This window comes from Drosophila ananassae, chromosome 2R, assembly GCF_017639315.1.
Source record: "Drosophila ananassae strain 14024-0371.13 chromosome 2R, ASM1763931v2, whole genome shotgun sequence".
In the NCBI taxonomy this organism is placed as follows: domain Eukaryota; kingdom Metazoa; phylum Arthropoda; class Insecta; order Diptera; family Drosophilidae; genus Drosophila; species Drosophila ananassae.
The window spans coordinates 20459432-20478939 of record NC_057928.1 but is presented as its reverse complement, the minus strand read 5'-3'; the positions used below and the strand labels follow the sequence as shown (position 1 = coordinate 20478939).

The 19508-nt window shown below is 44.2% G+C and overlaps 8 protein-coding genes across 8 annotated transcripts; 4 read left to right on the top strand and 4 right to left on the bottom strand.

Annotated features, from left to right (window-relative positions):
- The first annotated feature begins 13 nt into the window (after positions 1 to 13).
- Positions 14 to 1588, top strand: LOC6492941 (lipid droplet-associated hydrolase). Its single transcript, XM_001956661.4, has 2 exons — positions 14 to 537; positions 593 to 1588. Exons 1-2 carry the CDS (start codon positions 345 to 347, stop codon positions 1321 to 1323), a joined length of 924 nt encoding a protein of 307 aa, XP_001956697.1. The 5' UTR covers positions 14 to 344; the 3' UTR covers positions 1324 to 1588.
- LOC6507084 (RNA polymerase-associated protein CTR9 homolog) lies at positions 1502 to 5550 on the bottom strand. The gene is made up of 6 exons (XM_032454378.2): positions 5360 to 5550; positions 5205 to 5303; positions 4200 to 5135; positions 3308 to 4144; positions 2788 to 3245; positions 1502 to 2728 (listed from the first exon to the last, which is right to left on the bottom strand). The coding sequence occupies exons 1-6, from the start codon at positions 5399 to 5401 to the stop codon at positions 1606 to 1608; spliced, it is 3495 nt and encodes a 1164-aa protein (XP_032310269.1). The 5' UTR covers positions 5402 to 5550; the 3' UTR covers positions 1502 to 1605.
- A 46-nt stretch (positions 5551 to 5596) lies between these two features.
- LOC6492942 (5'-nucleotidase domain-containing protein 1) lies at positions 5597 to 8161 on the top strand. Its single transcript, XM_001956663.4, has one exon. The coding sequence runs from the start codon at positions 5730 to 5732 to the stop codon at positions 7338 to 7340; it is 1611 nt and encodes a 536-aa protein (XP_001956699.1). The 5' UTR covers positions 5597 to 5729; the 3' UTR covers positions 7341 to 8161.
- On the bottom strand, positions 8144 to 9905 carry LOC6507083 (acetyl-CoA acetyltransferase, cytosolic). The gene is made up of 6 exons (XM_001956664.4): positions 9748 to 9905; positions 9541 to 9662; positions 9348 to 9460; positions 8860 to 9289; positions 8610 to 8795; positions 8144 to 8553 (listed from the first exon to the last, which is right to left on the bottom strand). The coding sequence occupies exons 1-6, from the start codon at positions 9788 to 9790 to the stop codon at positions 8269 to 8271; spliced, it is 1179 nt and encodes a 392-aa protein (XP_001956700.1). The 5' UTR covers positions 9791 to 9905; the 3' UTR covers positions 8144 to 8268.
- Positions 9906 to 10078: 173 nt separating this feature from the next.
- On the top strand, positions 10079 to 12017 carry LOC6492943 (ras-related protein Rac1). Its single transcript, XM_001956665.4, has one exon. It carries the CDS (start codon positions 10450 to 10452, stop codon positions 11026 to 11028), a length of 579 nt encoding a protein of 192 aa, XP_001956701.1. The 5' UTR covers positions 10079 to 10449; the 3' UTR covers positions 11029 to 12017.
- An 837-nt stretch (positions 12018 to 12854) lies between these two features.
- Positions 12855 to 14250, bottom strand: LOC6507082 (calumenin-B). The gene is made up of 2 exons (XM_001956666.4): positions 13619 to 14250; positions 12855 to 13557 (listed from the first exon to the last, which is right to left on the bottom strand). Exons 1-2 carry the CDS (start codon positions 14091 to 14093, stop codon positions 13043 to 13045), a joined length of 990 nt encoding a protein of 329 aa, XP_001956702.1. The 5' UTR covers positions 14094 to 14250; the 3' UTR covers positions 12855 to 13042.
- Positions 14251 to 14854: 604 nt separating this feature from the next.
- On the bottom strand, positions 14855 to 17546 carry LOC6507080 (rab5 GDP/GTP exchange factor). The gene is made up of 4 exons (XM_001956667.4): positions 17182 to 17546; positions 16911 to 17120; positions 16536 to 16848; positions 14855 to 16464 (listed from the first exon to the last, which is right to left on the bottom strand). The coding sequence occupies exons 1-4, from the start codon at positions 17333 to 17335 to the stop codon at positions 15042 to 15044; spliced, it is 2100 nt and encodes a 699-aa protein (XP_001956703.1). The 5' UTR covers positions 17336 to 17546; the 3' UTR covers positions 14855 to 15041.
- Positions 17547 to 17801: 255 nt separating this feature from the next.
- Positions 17802 to 18531, top strand: LOC123257151. The gene is made up of 3 exons (XM_044715019.1): positions 17802 to 18051; positions 18109 to 18273; positions 18337 to 18531. Exons 1-3 carry the CDS (start codon positions 17857 to 17859, stop codon positions 18505 to 18507), a joined length of 531 nt encoding a protein of 176 aa, XP_044570954.1. The 5' UTR covers positions 17802 to 17856; the 3' UTR covers positions 18508 to 18531.
- The last annotated feature ends 977 nt before the right edge of the window (positions 18532 to 19508 follow it).

The window sequence follows — 19508 nt, the reverse complement described above, 5'->3', positions numbered from 1 at the left end:
AGCAGGTTGGCAGCTCTGGCACTGTTTTCCTATCAGGTGTTGTGCGAAACTGTTGTTGTCGCCGAACCGCTGAACTTCCGACCTTTGTTCAACTTGGCTCGAAAGTAAAACCGAAGGCATAACAGTTCATTTTTTTTATCAAAACTATCAACACTGGATATTGCGCGCAATCCCAGCGGATTTGAAAATTCCCCAAGCCATCGGGACACTGTGTTTGAACAAAGGAAAAACCGGTTGCCAGGGAAATTGGACAGCTCATCGCGTGTGGAAGGCACTAAACGACGTGGGTCATCATTTGGGGCGATTGATTTTCAAAACCGCCAACGAAACTGTGCCACGCCAACATGCAAGAGGCCTACGTCAACATCAACTCCATACCCACCCACATCTTTACCTGGGGCAGGTGGATTGAGGAGACGATACCAGAGAAGGAGATTGTCATTTGCATAACAGGCAATCCCGGATTACCCGGATTTTATACGGAGTTTGCAGGCACTCTCCAAAAGGAGCTGGGTGATCTGCCCGTTTGGGTGATAGGTATGTAGTTGATAGCTAACTCAAGAGGCTCATTTAAAACCAATTCTTTCCACAGGCCATGCTGGTCATGATGATCCTCCAGAGGCCAGTATTCGGGAGGTGCCCCAGCTCAGCGGGAATGAGGAGCTCTTCAATTTGGATGGCCAGATCCGACACAAAATTGCCTTTATCGAAAAGTATGTGCCGAGCGATGTGAAGATCCACTTGATTGGCCACTCCATTGGCGCCTGGATGATCCTGCAGCTGCTGGAGAATGAGAAGATACGGAATCGCATTCAAAAGTGCTACCTGCTCTTCCCCACTATTGAACGGATGATAGAGTCTCCCAATGGATGGGTGTTCACAAAGATCGCCATGCCCTTATATTCCGTCTTTGGATACATTTTCTTCACTTTCTTCAGCTCCCTGCCCGTCTGGCTGCGCCTCCTTTTCATCCAGATCTATTTCCTGATTTTTTCCATTCCTCGGCACTTTCTGGGAACCGGCTTGAAGTACTCCAAGCCCTCGGTAGCGGAAAAGGTGGTCTTCCTAGCCGACGATGAAATGGCCAGGGTTCGCGGCGTACAAAGGGAGATTGTGGAACAGAATTTGGACATCCTTAAGTTGTACTACGGCACCACTGACGGCTGGGTTCCGGTTTCCTACTACGAACAGCTGAAAAAGGACTATCCCAAGATAGACGCCACATTGGATGATCAGAAGATCGCCCACGCCTTCGTCCTGCGGCACTCCCAGCCCATGGCGATAATTGTCAGAGACATGATCCAGAAGCATAGACGGGGATAAGCCCATGTTTCCATCCTAGCCAAATTTGTTCTTGAGTGAGGCGTAGACTATCAAATCCTTTCCCATTTCCAAACTCTCATAAAATTCCTATTTGCTGCTCTCTATTTGAAATATTCATAGATCTGAGTTTCCTGTTTGGGATTGGGAATCGATTTTTATAAAAAACACTCGTAGCACATCCTTTATTGTCTTTTGTGGCAATTTGTTTTTTATTATTCTTTTGCATTTCTCGTAGAAACTATAAATATAGTCAAAAGTAATTTAATTTTCGTGCATTGTTTATTAATTTTCCGGCGATCCAGATCGACTTCGGCTGCCAGAGCGGGATCGGGAACGGGAACGAGACGGCGACTTGGATTTCGAACGGGAACCAGACTTGGAGCGAGAACTTGAACGAGATCGAGAGCCGGATTTCGATCGGCTACGGCTACGACTGCGACTCCTACTCTTACTGCGCTTGCCATCCGACTCCGATTCGCCACCAGATTCGATGCGGTTCTTGGCACGCTTGCGTTTCGTTGCAGTATCGCTGCCACTTCCCGATCCAGATCCGGAGCCACTCCTGCTCCTGCTGCGTTTGCGGCTGGCAGCTCGGTCACTGCCGCTGCCCGATCCGCTTCCACTTCTGCTTCCGCTCCTGCTGCGGCTACGGCTGCCGCTGCGGCTTCTACTCCTGCTACCCTTGCGGCTTCCACCACGATCGCTTCCGCTGCCCGAGCCACTGCCGCTCCGACTACGACTTCTACTCCTGCTGCGCTTTCCATCCGACTCCGATTCACTGGTGGAGATGACTGCCTTGGACACGATCTTGAGGCGCTGCTTGGCCGACAGCTTTTCCTTAGATTCCTTGGCCACCTTGGCCTTCGTGCCCTTCTTCTTGCCTGATTTTGTACTGGAGCGCGGCTCCTCGTCGCTGTCGCTCTCATACTTTTCAGTCTTGCGCTTTCGGCCGCTTCCCTTCTTGCGTTCGGCTTTGCTCTTCTTCTTCGTTGGACGCTCGCCATCACGGGGTCCTTCATTGTCGCTGTCCGTGCCAGAGATGTAGTCGTCCTTCCTTGGCCGGCCGCCTCCCTTTTTGCGCTCCTTCTCTGCTGGAGCATCGGCGATTATGAGCAGATTCTTCGTCTTCTCCACATATTCCTGACGTTTGGCCAGCAGCTGGTCTCTGGAGGTCTTGGCCTCCTCTTCCCGTCGCTTGCGCTGCTCAGCCACCTTAAGCTTGAAGGCCTCGCGCTCCTCCTCCTGCTTACGACGCAGGGAACGCTCCTCCTCGTCAATGCGACGGGCACGACCGACATGGTATTGAGCCTGCGAAAGGAGATCCTGGCAGGTGTTTGCCTCAATGCCGGCCACCTCGATGTTGAAGCGATTCTTGTCGCCATGCACTGATAGGTATTGGAAGTATCTGAAGAATAATTTAAATAATATTAATATCTTGCAGTGTAATATCAAGTTTCTACTCACTTTTGAGCCAATTCGAGTTCGTGGACCGCCTGCAGAACAACTTCAAGAGTGGACTTCTCGTCCTTTAGAATGGCCATCGCCAAACGGGACAAAACCACAGCAATATTGAAGAGTAAGACGGTATCCTGTGGAGCTACCCGACGTGCTTTGAGCAGCACGGCCTTGGCCTCCACTAATTTGTTAGCCCGGAGATAGGCCCTGGCCAGGTACTGCATAACTTCCACGTTATTGTGCTTGTAGAACTTCTTCATGCAGTTCTCGTACATTTGAATGGCGCTGATGTACTGCTTCTGCTCCACATACACGTGGGCAATATTCAGCCAAACGTCGCAGAAATCTGCGGTGGCTTCACGCACCTGGGCGAAAATATCTCGCGCCTCGATCACACATCCCTTGTGTGCCAGCACAGCTCCAATACCGTTCGTAGCCCAAATGTTACGGGGATCGTTGCGAAGAACCTTTAAAATACATTTAAAAAATAAGTTTCTAAATGGAACAAGCATATAATTGCGATGCCCACCTGTTTGAAGATGGCTAGAGCCTTTTCCTGGTGCTTCCTTTCCTTTTCCTTGTCCCTACTCGGCTGATGCAGTGTTTGCAGTGAGAAATTTCCCAAAGCAATCAACGAATAAGCATCAGTAGACGTGGCCGGATTCTTGAGGATCGTTTCAAAGTTTTTCTGACCCAGAGCAAACTGCATTTTGGCCAAATGAAGGTTGCCCAGCAAGGATCTTGCGTCCGGATTGTCGTTATTGATGTTCAGCGCATCCTTGAAGAAATCAGAAGCCACAAAAATCAGACCCTTGTCCCTGGCCATGCAGCCCAATCTCAAATAACAGTCGATATAGTTAGGATGCTCCTTGAGAATCTCCTTGTATAGCTTGTCAGCCACGTCGTAGCTGCTCATGGCCTCGTTAAGACGGGCTAGATTGTACTTCATGGTCACTTGAATGGACTCGTAGTATTTCACGTCCTTGTCCATCTCTGAAGTGGCATGCTTCAGCGCTGATTCCAACGTTTCCTTGGCCATTTTCAGGTTACCCAAACGGTAATGAAGCGAAGCCACATTGTTTTGAATCTCAGCGGGTATCTCATACTTGGCCTTTTCCCTGAGAATGCTCGAGGCAGTGCCGTAGGCATTCAAAGAGGCCTGCAGATCGTTTTGCTCGAGAATCTGGGCCAGCTCTATCCAGGCCTCTATGTCTTCGGGAAACTGCTCGGTGACCTTTTTAAGGTGAGTTTTGGCCATGTCGCGCTTGGTTTGCGAGTTGGAGTGGGCGTACAAAGAGCCGAGAATCTTCATGGTTTCGTAGTTTCCCGGTTGGATCTTCAGCACCTTTTCGAAGCACTGAGCTGCCTATAATACAAATATTTTATTACTTGATTCCATTACAATACTTTCGCTCACTTACATTTTCGGTGTCACCGCGATAGATGTACATTTGTCCCAGTCCGTAGTGGGGCAACACAAAGTTGGCTGGCGCGATTTGTGTGGACTGGTAGTAGTATTGGAAGGCTTGATCGTAGTCACTTTGGGCATGGAAGCTCCTGGCCAATTGGTAGCAGCTCTCGGCTCTCATGGCCTCGTTTTCAGTATTGTGAAAAGCGTGCAGCGCCAAATGGTGGACCTTTTGGTAGTCCTTCTTGAAGAAAAAGTGATTGGCCAGATGGTTGAGCACCATAGGATTGGCATTGTCGATCGTGTACGCCTTGGAAAGCATCTGGACGCCAAGTTTGTTGGACTCTGGCTCCAGTTGGTTGAGCTTAAGAACGGCCAGGCCGATTAATGCGCCCACACATTGCTGATCCAGCTGGAGGGCGCGTTCAAAGGCCAGTTTGGCCTTCTCTGGATTTCCCATTTTCAGGAAACAATGCGCCATGCCTATTCTCACGTTAGCCGGGCAATTGGGATTGGTTCGCAGGGCTTTCTTGTAAAAAGCCATTGCTCCGCGGTAGTCCTTGCGATTGAAGGCGATGCACGCTTTTCCCAGCAGCGAAGGAATATTGGAGGGGGACTGATTCAGCACAAAATTGAACTGGGCATCCGCCTGGTCCATCTTGTCTCCTTCCAGCAAGCAAAAGTAGGCTCTGCCCAGCAGATGGCTCTGGTCGTACATGATGATTTTGTCGGCACTGGTGTATAGATTCGTGGCCTTCATGAACAGCTCTCGCTTCTTGTCCTTTGACTTTTCGCGATACGCCTCCTGAACATAGTGGGCAGCCAGCATGTCCAGAGCGCGCATGAGGTCCTTGTCGGAGTCTCGGTATTCCTTGTTTGCCTCATCGCTGCGTGACTCCTCCAGCAAGGTGACAAAATCCTCAGTCTTCTTTTGCTTGTAGTACGCGAGCTGCAAATAGAACACATGTGAGTTACAGACTGTGAAATAGCAGCTCAATTACAAAAACAATATACTTACCGCAACATTCACCCACACATGCAGTGGGGCTCGCTCCTGCTTGAGAATGCTCAGCACCTCCGGACAATCCGGAAGCTGCTCTGGATCAACTTCGATCACCTGAAAAAAAGAAGCATAAGAAAACCATTCCGGCCATGAAAGCATCTAAAAATTACCTCATCAGTGTCCTGCAAGGGAATTTCTATGCAGTTGGACATGGTTGGAGCGTGTGTGGCCTAAGAGCCACCAAACTATACAAAGAAACACAACTTTTTGGCCTTAAAATGCAAAAATTTGCAAAATATTGTGGAAAAGTAAAACACTTTTTCTTCCGGCACGCTAGTGAAGGCACAAAGAGTGGTATAAGCTATCGGTTATCGATAAATTTCTCTTTTTTATCGAGGTGGCAACGCCATAATGTTGCACGGTCATACTTACAACAAATTTGTTAGAAAAAAAAAATGGTCTTGACAAAAAGATAATAAAATTCGGTTAAATTTAGAACAGATTTCGTACTAGGTGAGATGTGCTAGATGATAAGATAAAATGCTGGCCCTGGGCAAAAAGGCGTCCGTGTGCCATCTTGGCTCCTGCTGCTCCGTCCCCTTCAAGACAGTGCCTCTCCCTCGGTTCGCCACATCGACGAAAACAAAAACAAACGTACACAAACAAGGGCGATCAGATGTTTGGTTCCTGTTACGTAACGTTCGTAAATTGGCGCAAAATTCAACGCGGTGGGAGCTTAAAGCAGCGCCGGCAATAGCATCGACAGCATCGTTTCACGAGGCACGAAGGTATTTCCACAACTCGGCCGTCAGAAATTCAAGGTACTCCGCCAGCACCATCATGACCACCTATCACAAGGAACTCCTCCTGGGGCACTACGACATCGTCGGATTCGATCTGGACGGCACCTTGCTACGCTACAATCTCCGAGAGATGTCCGCATTGATATACGATGTGCTGAAGCAGTTCCTTGTCGAACAGAGAGGCTACAAAAGCGACCTATTGGCGCAGCCCTTGGATGTCGACTTCCTGCAGAAAGGCCTGTTCCTGGACGGTCCCCGAGGTAATGTCTTGAAGCTGAGCAACGAGGCAGAGATCATGCGCGCCACCCATGGCACTCGGCTCCTCACCGATGAAGAAATCGTGGCCATCTATGGAGCCGAACGGAAGTGGGACATCACCACGGCATTCTACAAGGATCCTCTGTCCACTTGGAATGGGGCTGCCTCCACACAAATGCGATCCCTGCTGGATTACTTTGACATGCCAAGTGCTTTGGTGTTTGCTCAAGCTGTGGATCAAGTCGACAGGGAAAGAAGAAAGACCTGTCCGGTGGAGGAGTACCAAGTATGGCAGGATGTGCAGGCAGGCCTGATGCACATTTTTAGCCGGGAGAACTTCGCCAACGGCAAGAGCCTCTACTTCAAGAGCATGCGAGCCGAGCCCCAGAGATTTGTTCTGCCCACTGACAAAAGAGTGCTCCAGTGGCTGAATGAGCTGCGAAAATCGGGAAAGAAGCTATTCCTCCTAACAGGATCCAACGTGGACTTTGCTAATCTCACGGCTACTCAGGCTCTGGGAAAGGACTGGCGGAGTCACTTTGATTTTGTGGTGACGTACGCCAAGAAGCCAGGTTTCTTCACCTGCCAGAGGCCGTTTATGAAGGTGGACGTGGAGAAGCTAACGGAAATGACCTGGGAAGCCGAGGTGATAAAGCCGGGCGAGGTCTATTCGCAAGGCAACTGGCATGGGTTGCATGCGGCCATGGCTAGTATGCTGAATAAGGAACCATGCGAGGCCAAGGCGCTCTACTTTGGAGACAACATCGTTCAGGATGTCTATACGCCTGTCAAACATCGCGATTTCGATGCTGTGGCGATCGCCGAGGAGCTGCTGCTCGAGGACGGTAAGTATCCTTTTACTGCCGAACTGGACTCACAATTCTGGGGCTCCTACTTCGCCCTGGAATGTACGCCCACCCTCTGGTCGAGCTTTATCAGCAGCTACGCCCAGTTGTGTGTGCCCTCGGTGGAGCAGGTGGCCCAGAATTCGCCGCAAAAGCGTATCATTTGCAGCAATCCGTATGGATTCAGTCCACGGTTGCCCAAGGAGCTGGAAACCCTGCATTTGAAGAACTGCAATCGAGGATGATAAGGTGAATCTGATGTACTATAAGCTATCTTTCATCTTCCTGGAGACAATAAACGACCTGCGACCTGTGGCGCAGTTGATCCGATAACGCTTCTTTCAGCCGGAACCTATTTAAAAATTTAACGTACAAACAATTTTATTGAATAATAGCAATAAAAAACACAAAATTCAGGATTGTTCAATTAGCGAGTTGACTTGCCGACAGCATATACAGGGAGTGTCATAGTTGTAAGTCACTGCAACACTATCCTCCAATTTGATATTAAATAGCTAATAATTGAAATAAATTGAACAACTCTGAGCATATTGGTACGCAAACTAGTTATACAATTATTTTAACTAAGTATTATAAAATCAATTTAGTATTTTCTTATCACAATTATGTCCAAAGTTCAGGTACACCCTAAAAGTTTTAGTGAAAAGTATGATTCACGAGCTGTTTTTTTGATAAATTATTTCTGTTATAGAACTCTTTGCATGGTTCTTAGCAAAGCTAGAACAATTTATAACAAAAATAATCCCAATTTTACTAAAAATCTATTATACACAAATATTTTAGCCCAATTTGTTAATAGTTTATCATTTTTAACTAACCATTATACCGAAGAACTCATTTAAAGTACCTATATGCCTTAGATTAAAGAGTCTACATGTTCAAATAATTTTAAACTGTGGATGCATCGCATCGCTAATCTAATTCGCAATATGCAAAATACGTACATTGTAAAGCAAATAAACTGGAAATAGATATATGGCGTCATTCTGGAAAAATTTGTACTTCCCTATGAAAAATAAACTATGAATTTTAACATAAACAAAAATGTTCTCCATGTTTTATTTTGCCTACTTGGAATACAAAATTGCAACTTTGGACTTAAGTGAGAAACAGGAAAAGGCAATAAATAGATTGAATGAGAATGAAAGATAATTAGACGATGCGCTCTACAGCCAAGGCGATTCCCATGCCGCCGCCAATGCACAAGGAGGCGATTCCGCGACGTCCGCCGGTTCTTTCCAAGGCGTAGAGCAGAGTCACCAGGACTCGAGCCCCAGAGGCTCCAATGGGATGGCCAAGGGCAATGGCGCCACCATTTATGTTCACTTTGCTGGCGTCCAGTTTCAGATCTTGGAGTACAGCCAGGGATTGGGCCGCGAAGGCTTCATTGAGCTCGTACAAATCCACTTCTTCCCGCTTCCAGCCGATTTTAGAAAGCTTTACAAAAGGTAGAATTAATTATTTTAACATTTCCAGGAGTTATGTTTAAATACCAATGCTTCCACAGCTGTAACTGGTCCAAGACCCATAACCCTGGGCTCAATGCCAGTCTGCGTCCAGCCCACAATCTTAGCCAGGGGTTTTAAACCATTCTTAGCCACCTCCTCGGCCGAAGCGAGAAGCACAGCAGCGGCTGAGTCGTTGACACCAGACGCATTGCCGGGCGTAATCGAGCCTCCCTGAATAAACAAAAGAAAGTGGGTTAATGGGCTTCACTATTTCAAAGTATTTTATGAAACACACCTCTTTAAAAGTTGCTCTCAGCTTCTGGATACCCTCGACGGTGCTTCCGGGCTTGATGTACTCATCCTTGTTGAATATTTGAGTGCCCTTGCGATCCTTGATTTCAACTGGAACAATCTCCTTGTCAAAGAAACCATTCTTCTGCGCCTCTTCCGCTCGGTTCTGTGACTTTACAGCGTAAGCATCCTGCTCCTCCCGACTGATTTTGTACTGCTCGACCAGGTTCTCTGCAGTTATGCCCATGTGAATGTTCTCCATGGCATCGGTCAGGCCGTCGTGGATCATAGAATCCACAAGCGTACCAGGACCCATTTTTATTCCCTGTCTTAGGAGCATCACATGAGGAGCAAGTGACATACTCTCCTGACCACCAGCCACCACAATCGTGGCATCGCCGGATCTAATGGCCTGGTAGCCCAATGCAACAGTTCTAAAAAGTAAAATGAACCGGTTAATCAGAGTTCCTTGAGCATCTACTGGAAACCCACTTCAAGCCGGAACCACAGAGCATATTGATTCCATAAGCTGGAACCTGGATGGGCAGACCCGCCTTGAGTGAAGCTTGCCGAGCTGTATTTTGACCCTGACCCGCAGTGAGAGCCTGGCAAAGATTTGCATAACAAATAAAGATATGTAAGTATTCTGAAGGGAAGCTAGTTGTTATGCAAATTAAGAACCCACCTGGCCCATGATAACCTCGCTGACCTTCTGGCCAGATACATTGGCCCTTCGCAGCACCTCCTGTATTACCACACTGCCAAGATCGGAGGCTTTTAATTTAGAAAGCGATCCATTGAAGCTACCTGTTGATTGGGCAAACAGAAAGAGAAAGTTACCAATTGAAATTTCGGATATCTTTGATGCAGAACTAGGTGATAAAAAGTGTACCTATGGGCGTTCGGGCAGCGGACACGATATACACGTCAGACATGATGGCTGGTTTATGGAAAAATGTTAGCTGTAGTTTTTATGGACAGATATAAAGTAGTTTTCGAAATTGTTATTGGTCGCCAGCAGTGTGACCAGGTCTGGAGGGACAAGATTATCAATATAAATCGATTTATTTATAAATATTGACGACATCTTCCCATTCCTTTAAAAAGTATTTAATTTATTTTATTTTTATATTAATTATTTTTAATAAGAATAAGGTGAGTAATTGTATTTATTTTTTATGATTTCAAATAATAACCGGGGATATCGATACTCGCTAAAGATGGTAAAAGAGTAAGATAGACACGACTCTTGGCCACACTAAAAAGTCAATCAACAACCCTAGAGCAAAGTCAGTACACAGAAAATTGACAATTTTGCTGAAAAAATCGTGGAATTTAACGCACAAAACGCGATTAAAAGTGGCCGGAGCGAGAGGCGCGATCTGCAGGCGTCGCGAAGACAATAAGGCACTTGGATAGCGTTCGGGTTGGACAGGGATAACAAGAGGACACCGCTCCGCCCAAAAAGTACCGACTACTGCCAACCAGCCAGCAAAGGCAGCACCCGCACAACCCCCCGCACCGTTGCTACCGCACAATCACCAATCTCACACACAAAGCACTCTACTCTATCACTAAAAACTAGGCAAACACCATGCAGGCGATCAAGTGCGTCGTTGTGGGTGACGGAGCCGTGGGAAAGACGTGCCTGCTGATCAGCTACACGACCAATGCCTTTCCGGGAGAGTATATACCCACCGTCTTCGACAATTACTCTGCCAACGTGATGGTCGACGCTAAGCCCATCAACCTGGGCCTCTGGGATACAGCCGGACAGGAGGATTACGATCGTCTGCGTCCGCTATCGTATCCCCAAACGGATGTCTTCCTTATCTGCTTCTCGCTGGTCAACCCGGCATCGTTTGAGAACGTACGCGCCAAATGGTATCCGGAGGTGCGTCACCACTGCCCCAGCACACCGATCATCCTGGTTGGCACCAAATTGGATTTGCGCGACGACAAGAACACGATCGAAAAGCTGCGAGACAAGAAGCTGGCACCCATCACCTATCCCCAGGGCTTGGCCATGGCCAAGGAGATTGGGGCGGTGAAGTATTTGGAGTGCTCGGCGCTGACGCAGAAGGGCCTAAAGACGGTGTTTGACGAGGCCATTCGGTCCGTTTTGTGCCCCGTTCTACAGCCCAAGTCCAAGCGCAAGTGCGTCCTGCTCTAAAAGAGATAATAAAGCAGATCCTCCCGCTGGATTCTATTTAAACGTAATATTATTAACGATAAACAATTATGTAACCTAAGCGTTTGGCCAGAATGTGATCAGATCCGAGTTAATCCGATCCTATCTGGCTGATTCGTAGTTTCTTTGTTACATTTTGCCACTAATTTCCGGTTGGATTTTTACCATCCATCCATTTGAAAAACTCTTGCTTTACTTTGCCTTTCGTTTCCGAGTTCGTTTCATGTGTGTTTCTATATAATTCATAATCCGATTTTGTTTCCATGTGCATTAATTTGAACTAAAAGTTGTCGCGCGATGTCCGCGTTCTAGGTAAAAATGGAAAGCCCAATGGGAGATCTATAACTGTAAACTCTAACTGTATTTTGTATTATTTAATAACATTTTGTAATTAAAATTAATGTTGTAAAACTGAGGTAAAACCAAAAAAACAAAAAAAAAATCATAAAAAAAAATCCAATACAAAAGAAAAACATAAAAAAATATAGAAGGAAAGTTGAGAGAGAAAGATGATGAAGAATAGCCGCATAAAGAGCATAAAGCATAGATGTCGCCTGTTGATTTGTAGATCCTCTGGCGGGGATCAGGATATTGAGTCAGTAAAGTAAACGTTCCATTGCAATTACACTTACATTATTACATAATTGTATTTAGATGTTGTTTGGATGTAGGAGCTTGATCGAGCGGATATCGTAAAGACGGCGAGCAGGTATGACTTTTTAAACTTTTGCTAGATCCAGGAACTATCAATATATATATATATATACACGTATGTATAAGATGAAAAGTCCTTCGTATACTATGTACTGAAATTAAAGGCATCAAACTGAGCAACTTTGAATACTTTGTATTTTAAAACTTTGTATTCGAAATGAGAAAACCAACAGCAACAAAAATAAGAACGAAACCAAGATAATTATATAAATGTGTCTATTTCAATGGAAATTAATAAAGCATACTGAAAAAATTAATATTTTTTTGCATTTTTTATAATATTTTAAAAGAAAATTTAAGTCTAGCTAATAGCTATGACCTTTTGATTTATGCCCTTTGGCAAAATTATTAATTAATGGCATAACATTCTTGCTTAAAATATTCATATGTAAACATAAATAAGAACTATAAGAAGAGAACCTAAAACTTGTTTTATGCTCAGCCATTCATCCATGGTTTATCTGAATCTCTATAGGCAGTATTTTCCGCTCCAAGATCTCGTCATACACATGCCCACATATGGGCCTGGGCCTGGATTCTGGAAATAGTTTATCTGCTACGAGAAATGTCAATGGCTGACATCACTCGAAGCGAGGGTTCACTGTGGCCCTATAGAGGTATGGAATTATCAACGCCCAAAAACGTATTATTTGCTTATCTCGGCGAAAGTCGAGAACCGAAAATAATCAAATCAGCTTGACAAAAAAGTAACCGATTCCCTCGGCCTCTCATTTCCTATTACACACTGAGAAAAATATGATTTCCTTTTAAAATATAGTCCTACTCTCTATAAATCTTAAAAACTAAATTTCTTTCAGTTGACTTGCTCTCATTTTCGGTTGTGCCTGTTGGTGTATGGATCTCGGAATGTTCTCGCAGCTGGAAATGAATCGGACTACAGCGAAAATCATTTATGTTTATATGTTACACAGGCAAATGCCCCGTATCTGGGGAGATGTCTGGGGGGGGAAAGGCAAGGGGTCAAGTGTCGGATGGCATGTGTGTGTACATGTGGGTATGCATGTCTACTCCAGTGACGTGGCCATTGATGTTCAAAGAGCTGACGTGGACGCCTTTCAATTAAACAAATCATATCAAATCAATTAGTCGAGGGTGTCACAGAATGACCATAACAGCCCTTCGTTTAAGTCCGTTTATAATGCACTTTTAAATCATCTTAAGATCTAAGGAAATTTTACAAATTATTTGGCATTCGAAGTAGGGGAGATTCTTAGGATCAATCTTAATCTCAGGATAAGGGGCTCAGGCTATCCAGGCTCAATTAGAACTCGTCGTGGCGGGCAAGAGCTTCGCCAAAATCGGTGGCCTGGGATCCAACGAATACATCGTACTTGTCCAGGATTTCATCCTTGGTCAACTGCTCATCATGGTCCACATCGGCCTCGAAGATCAGGTGCTTTGCCTCGCTTTCGGCGTGATCGAAGTCGTTGGGTGAAATCCACAGCCTCACCTCCTCATCGTTGAGATAACCATCGTTGTCCAGGTCGCGGTGCTTGGTGAAGGCCTCGCGCTCATTGGCCACCCACTCCGGCTCCTCCTCATCCTCTTCCGCCGCCCGGTACATGTCACCGATATACTCGTCGACGGAAATTTGGCCATCGTTGTCCTTGTCCAGGTCTTCAATAGTCTCCTTGAGTACCAGGTTCTTCATTGAGGGATGGTCTTCGGGGTGCAAAAAGGCAGTGAACTCTTCCCGGGTCAGATTGTCGTCCAAATCCTGATCGGCCACGGCCCAGCGATTACGATCGCGCTTCAACAGGCTTTTGTAGCTAATACCTGACAATTTTGAAATATGGTTAGATTGATGGTTTCTCCAAAAAATCTGGAGGGCACTCACCATTCTCCTCCTGTTCTATCTCATTCTGATCCAGGTCGTCCATGAAACCGTAAACCTTCTTCCGGTATGTCTCCCAACTGATGCTGGCGTTGTTTTCCGGGTTGTGCTGCCTCCACACCCGGCCAACATCCTCATCGATGTACCGCCTTTGGGTGTAGGAAATCCAGTTCTTCAGCTCCGCCTGGGTGATGAAACCATCTTTGTCCTCATCAATGCGATCCACTATGACTCCCAAGCGTCGCTTGCTCTCCTCCGGCGTCAGGTTGTCAAATTTCTTGGACTCATCCGGACCCAGGAAGGCTTCGTGATCGAAATGGGCGTTGTGCTCCCCGCCATCAAAGTGTTTGCCGTGGAGGGAATCGTGCTCAAACGGATGGGGCTCATCGGAGCCGTGAATGCTGGAGGCAATCGCCCCATTTATCGCCGCCACAACAAGTAGCAGCACAGCTGCGGTCTTCATTCCGGTTTTAGACATTCCGCTGTGGGCGTCCGTTCAGTTCGAGTGGCAGACTGAGAATAAATTGATGGACTCTCTCATCCACCATCCAATCGGGCGAATGAATCTCGTGTGACTGAAGCAGGGCTGGAAACTGAGAACTGACAGGAAGTTCAAATTTTGAAGTTCAAAGCGGGCGGGATTTTTAAAAACTATCGAATAAACCGATATATTTAGTTCTATTCCTTATTCAAATTCACTTTACTTTTAAATTTAAAAAATGGGGTTGAAAAGGCTATTTTTTTATCTACAAGATATTTTTGAACTTATATATTTAAATTTATCCAAAAGATACTTTACATTAAAAAGATTCTGTGTATTATTTGTTGGTTCGAGTTGAGAAAGATTTATTTTAAAATGTATTTATTTATTCTTTACTTTATTAAATTTAATTTCCAAGTAAGCAGATTATAATGTTTTAAATGATCTATTTCCTTGATTATTTTATTGAGCCATTTATTCTATATATTTTTTTTTTTAAAGATAAGGCTTATACTATGGAAGATAGAACACTCTTTGCTTTACGAAATATAATTTTTAAATCCACAGATTACAATAATCCTCATCCACCAATTTATTTATTATTCTTTTGAATATTATCTTGAAAATTTCATTATGACAGTGGGAATCCCAACACAGACGACAGATTCTCAGCCCAATCTATGAATTTTTATTTTTAATCTACCTCTACTAGAGATTCTCTAGGCAAACTGAGCAATTTTGAATTTTAAAACATATTCTTCGATTTTAATTTGCTTTTATTAAACGTCCTTTCTTTAAAGCTATATAAATATCATACAAATAAATATGTGCAATGTATTGGATTGAAGCGTCGGGGCTAACTACAATATATAGTTTATTGCTATTTACATTCTTGTACGTGCAGGGAGGCATCAGGCGGAGGTTTTGGAACTCTCCCAATCTCAATTACTTTGGTGGCGGGACGCCATCGTGGCCCAGGGAACTAAAATCCCCTGTATTGCAGGAGATGCTGGGAATATCAAAATTCGAAAAGCCCCGATAATTAGCCACCTCGGGCTTCAATGGCGACGGAAGGAGTACCGATGTTCCAGGAACCTCGCTGTCTATTAAACTGTCCATGGTGCTGTCCAGCAGGCTTGTATCTGGGAGAGCAGTTGGTGGTTTCCTGTTGGGGGCGCTCTTTTGCACTAATGGATCGAATTCATCGAGATTCAGCTTTGCTTCATCTGCTGTGCTGTTTTCGCCACTTTGATCTGACAAATCGAAATCGTAGTTTATGTTGGTCAGTCCCCCCTGAAAATCAGTTCCGAGCATGACCACATCGGCCGTTCCCTCAGATGAACGCTCCTCCAGCATCGAAACGGCATCAAAAGCAGCATAATTGAAAATGGGTGAAGCGAAGAGGTTATCCGGTGGCTGAACATTCTGCTGCAAAGGAGACAAACGACCCACAGACCCAATACTGGTGTCCTTAAGCGAAAGCCCGGACTCTTCGGTGACTATTGTAGATTTTAAAGCGTCGTTCCCAGCAATTATAGATTGGGATGTCAGGGTACACTCGCCAACAACATTCTCCAAGTAATGTCCTGTATCGGGATCGGTTTGAAGCTGGGCCCTTGCCTGGCCAATGAGAAAAGCCGGTGTCTTGATGGGTAGCAGAGTAAGAGGTGCCTTGGCAATTACTGTGTCCACTCTTTCGGTTACTTCCCTTTGGAACTCAATGAGCTCCTTCTCAAAAGCAGTTAAGCCAGAACTAATCAAGGTGTTCTTCTTCTGCAGCTCCTCCATGCGCTTCATGTTTTCGGAAATCAAATGCAAGCTTTCGCAAGCCAACAGAGCGCTTTCCCATGGAGTACTATACGACTGCTGTCCTGACATCAGAGCCTCGAACTCCTCGCTACTAATTCCCAGACTCTCTCCGTTCAAGTTTTCGATGAAGGCTATGGCAGAGCAAAGATTGGTGAAATAATAACCGCCCTCGCCACTCATCACCCGCGATGCATTCGTAAAACGAGTTACAAAATTGATGTTGCTGTGGAGACGCACAGGATTCGCTTTCAGCACCACAAAAATCAAGGCAGGCAGGAAGTCATCCGCACTGGCTGGACCACCAGTGGCTCTTTTGAGGAGCTCGAAGATGTGCCTGCAACAGCGAACCGTGCACTGGAGTTTCTCTTGAGGGGAATAATACGAGTCGATGCCAACAAGTTCCGAAATGGCATTGTAAACTAGGTCCCTGGCCTCCGAGTTGACTTCATCAATGCTGCAGTCCAAATGCTTGGCTGTTATCCAGCTTAGCTGCCGTATTCTCTTCTGAACTTTTACGTCGCTGTCCTCATCCGAAGTGAAGTACGGACTAAAGAGAAATCTGTAAAAAGAGTTTCCCGCCTTAGAGATAAATGCTGTTGACATTAGCGTCTTGCAAGCTAGATGACTCACTTATGGTTCTGCGTCATGACAACCTTTTCAAAGAAGTCTATGGCACTATCGCGGTCTTCGTTGGTGGCAATTTCGAAGCTCGGATCGTTGTGGACGATATCAGAGACCTTCGTGTAGGCATTCTGCACGGCATCCGAAAGTTCATCAATGTTTTTGCTACCATGTCCATTCATATATTTTCGAATATCCCCGTCCAGTCGCTGGATTTCCAACTTGAGCTTTCGTTTACCATCGTCTGGAATACGTAGCTGCCGTAACTGTAGCAAAAACTGATTCTCCGTGGGATCGGGGACATAGCCTCGCTGTTGAGTAACTAAAAAATTTCACATTTTAAAAAAAATTATTATTTTTGGACTGCAGTAGTGACTGTTTTACTTTTTTGAGCTCCTGCCTGAAGGGTTTTCTGCAACACGGCTGTGAACTTTTTCTTATGTAGCGTGCCAGAGTTCTCTGAATCCTTGTCCGCCTGTTTTTTTGGTGGCTCCATCCGGCCATGCCCATGTTGTGGCGATCTGCGCTCCACGGACCCGCTCGCAGCGCCCGAAGATGAAGCTCCGGGTGTAAGTCCCGCTTCACGTTCCTTCACTGTAAAATACCATTTCATGACTGAGACTCGAACCAAGGGTTTAACCGAAAGGGGACTTACGCTTCAACTTCCGCTGCTTATCATTGAATTTCTCGCGGAAGCACATCGAGCAGAGACCATCATTCTGGGGAGTTCCGTAGAATCCGCACCCAGTGCGACATTTGAGGTCCTGCTGCCCCAGTCGCAGTGATGGGGGTCGCGCTGCCGTTGCCATTGCGTTGAGTATTCGGATCTGTCTGCGGGCACTTATCTCTTGTCTGCCTTTGTGCCTTTTGTTTGTAGAATTTTGTCGGATGATAATTTGGGCGAAAAACAATTCGCAGATAAGTTTAGAGTGACCAGGCCATGCCAGTAATAAAAACGTTACTTTTGGCCAAACGCCAGTAATGCGAAGTATTTAAATTTTTAGTAAAATTATTTGTAACGGTTACTTTGATTTGTAATTTTATAAAAAATATCTCCAATATTAAATGAATCCCTTAAATGAGCTACGCTAAAATAAATATTTGAATAGCTACCATAAAACTTTTAGGAAAAGCAAATATCTTTCTTAGTTGAAATCACAAACATTAGTCACTTGAAATTAGATAATTTTTCAATATACATGCATATTTAAACACAAAAATTGTCAAATGAACAGACATAATGATCTAATGTTCAATCAACCGTTTCCTATTTCAGCTTTTTATAAAATGGGCTGCATCCTATCATTCAATTCAAAATTGGTTTGAAACCATGGCAAGAATCATACATTTTTTGCTACTTTTAATTTTGATTTTTGGAGTCGAGTGCAAGTTCAAAAGTCTTTACTGTACTTTGTATGACAAGGACTATGGAGAATTTACGATTTGCAAGCTAAAAGCCATAAGTAGAACAGTAAATTCAATCACTATGCATTATAAGCAGATATCTGTCGTAGACAAAGTAATGGTATGTTAAATAATATAAAAAACTGGCTTTCTTACGTAATAACTTTATTTGAAACAGATGAGAGTGGAAATATTGAAAAGAGCCAATGGATGGCGTCCATTTTTGTATGATATTTCGGTTGATATGTGTGATTTCTTGGTGAAACGCAACAACCCGATTATGAACATTGCTTTTTCTCTCGTAAAACCATACTTAAACTCCAATTATTCGTGTCCCCTTAAGGTAGTTTCATATTTTTAAACTTTTCTGTCAAAAAAATATTTAAGATTTTACTTTTATTTTTAGCCAAATGAAACACTTTTCTGTGACAATTTAACGTGGGATCTGGATAAGTTCCGTGTACGTTTTCCATTCGAAACTGGTGAATATGCCTTGCGATTCAGTTTATTCTTCCACAAAGTCCTTAAATTGACTATTAATGGCTCTGCTGAGTACTCCAATTATAGAGAGTATTAGCTCTATTCAAAATATATGGAAGTGTTTTCAATTATGTGTGTATTGAAAACAAGTTATTAAAAATAAAAGAATATGAAGCATTAAATGGCTAGTCGTCTTTTGTTTAAAATACCCGCGTTTTAAATTATTTTAGTTAGTATTTATAATCTGCGAGATAATCTATAAGATGGAACTGTTGATAACGAGCAAATTGTGATCCGCTGCGGCTAGTTACTCTGCGAGAACTAATTATGGATAATTACAATATTTAATGCTGGCACAAGTCCCAACCAAGGGTGTAATAAAAATGAAAAATTCAGTGAACCATTAAATTTAAAAGCTATTTAAAAATAACACATTTTAACTTTAGTCTGGTAACCGAAAATCATGAAGACAGTCATAGCCTCTGTACTTTTACTGATTTGTTTAGGACGAATTGAATGCAAGTTCAAAAGTGTTTACTGTACAGCATATGATCAGGATTTCGGAACGTTTCCCATTTGTAAATTAAAAGCTATAAATCGAAACAGAAACGCCATTACTGTGCTTTTCAGGCAGATAAAGTATGCGGAAAAAATAAAGGTAAAGTTACTGAAGTAGAAAAATTAATTTCTTGTAAATCGTTTATATTCAACAGTTTAGATTGGAAATATTGAAAAAAGGAAATGGCTGGCGTCCATTTTTATATGACATATCTGTAGATCTGTGCGAATTCTTGGCCAAAAAAAATCACCTTGTTTTGAAAATCGCTTTTCAATATTTGAGCCCAAATCTTACCTTAAACAACACATGCCCCTTTCAGGTAATGCAATATCAAAAAATTTATAAAAGGATCACAAATATAAATGGATCATATTTAAACGTTCCTTAGGTAAATGCGACAATTTTTTGTGACAAATTGGAATGGGACTTAGATCAGTTTCGTGTCCGTTTTCCAATCGAGACGGGAGTATGGACTGCGAATGAGTTTTTACTACCATAACGTTTTGAAACTTTCTATTAATGGTTCGATCCTTTTAATT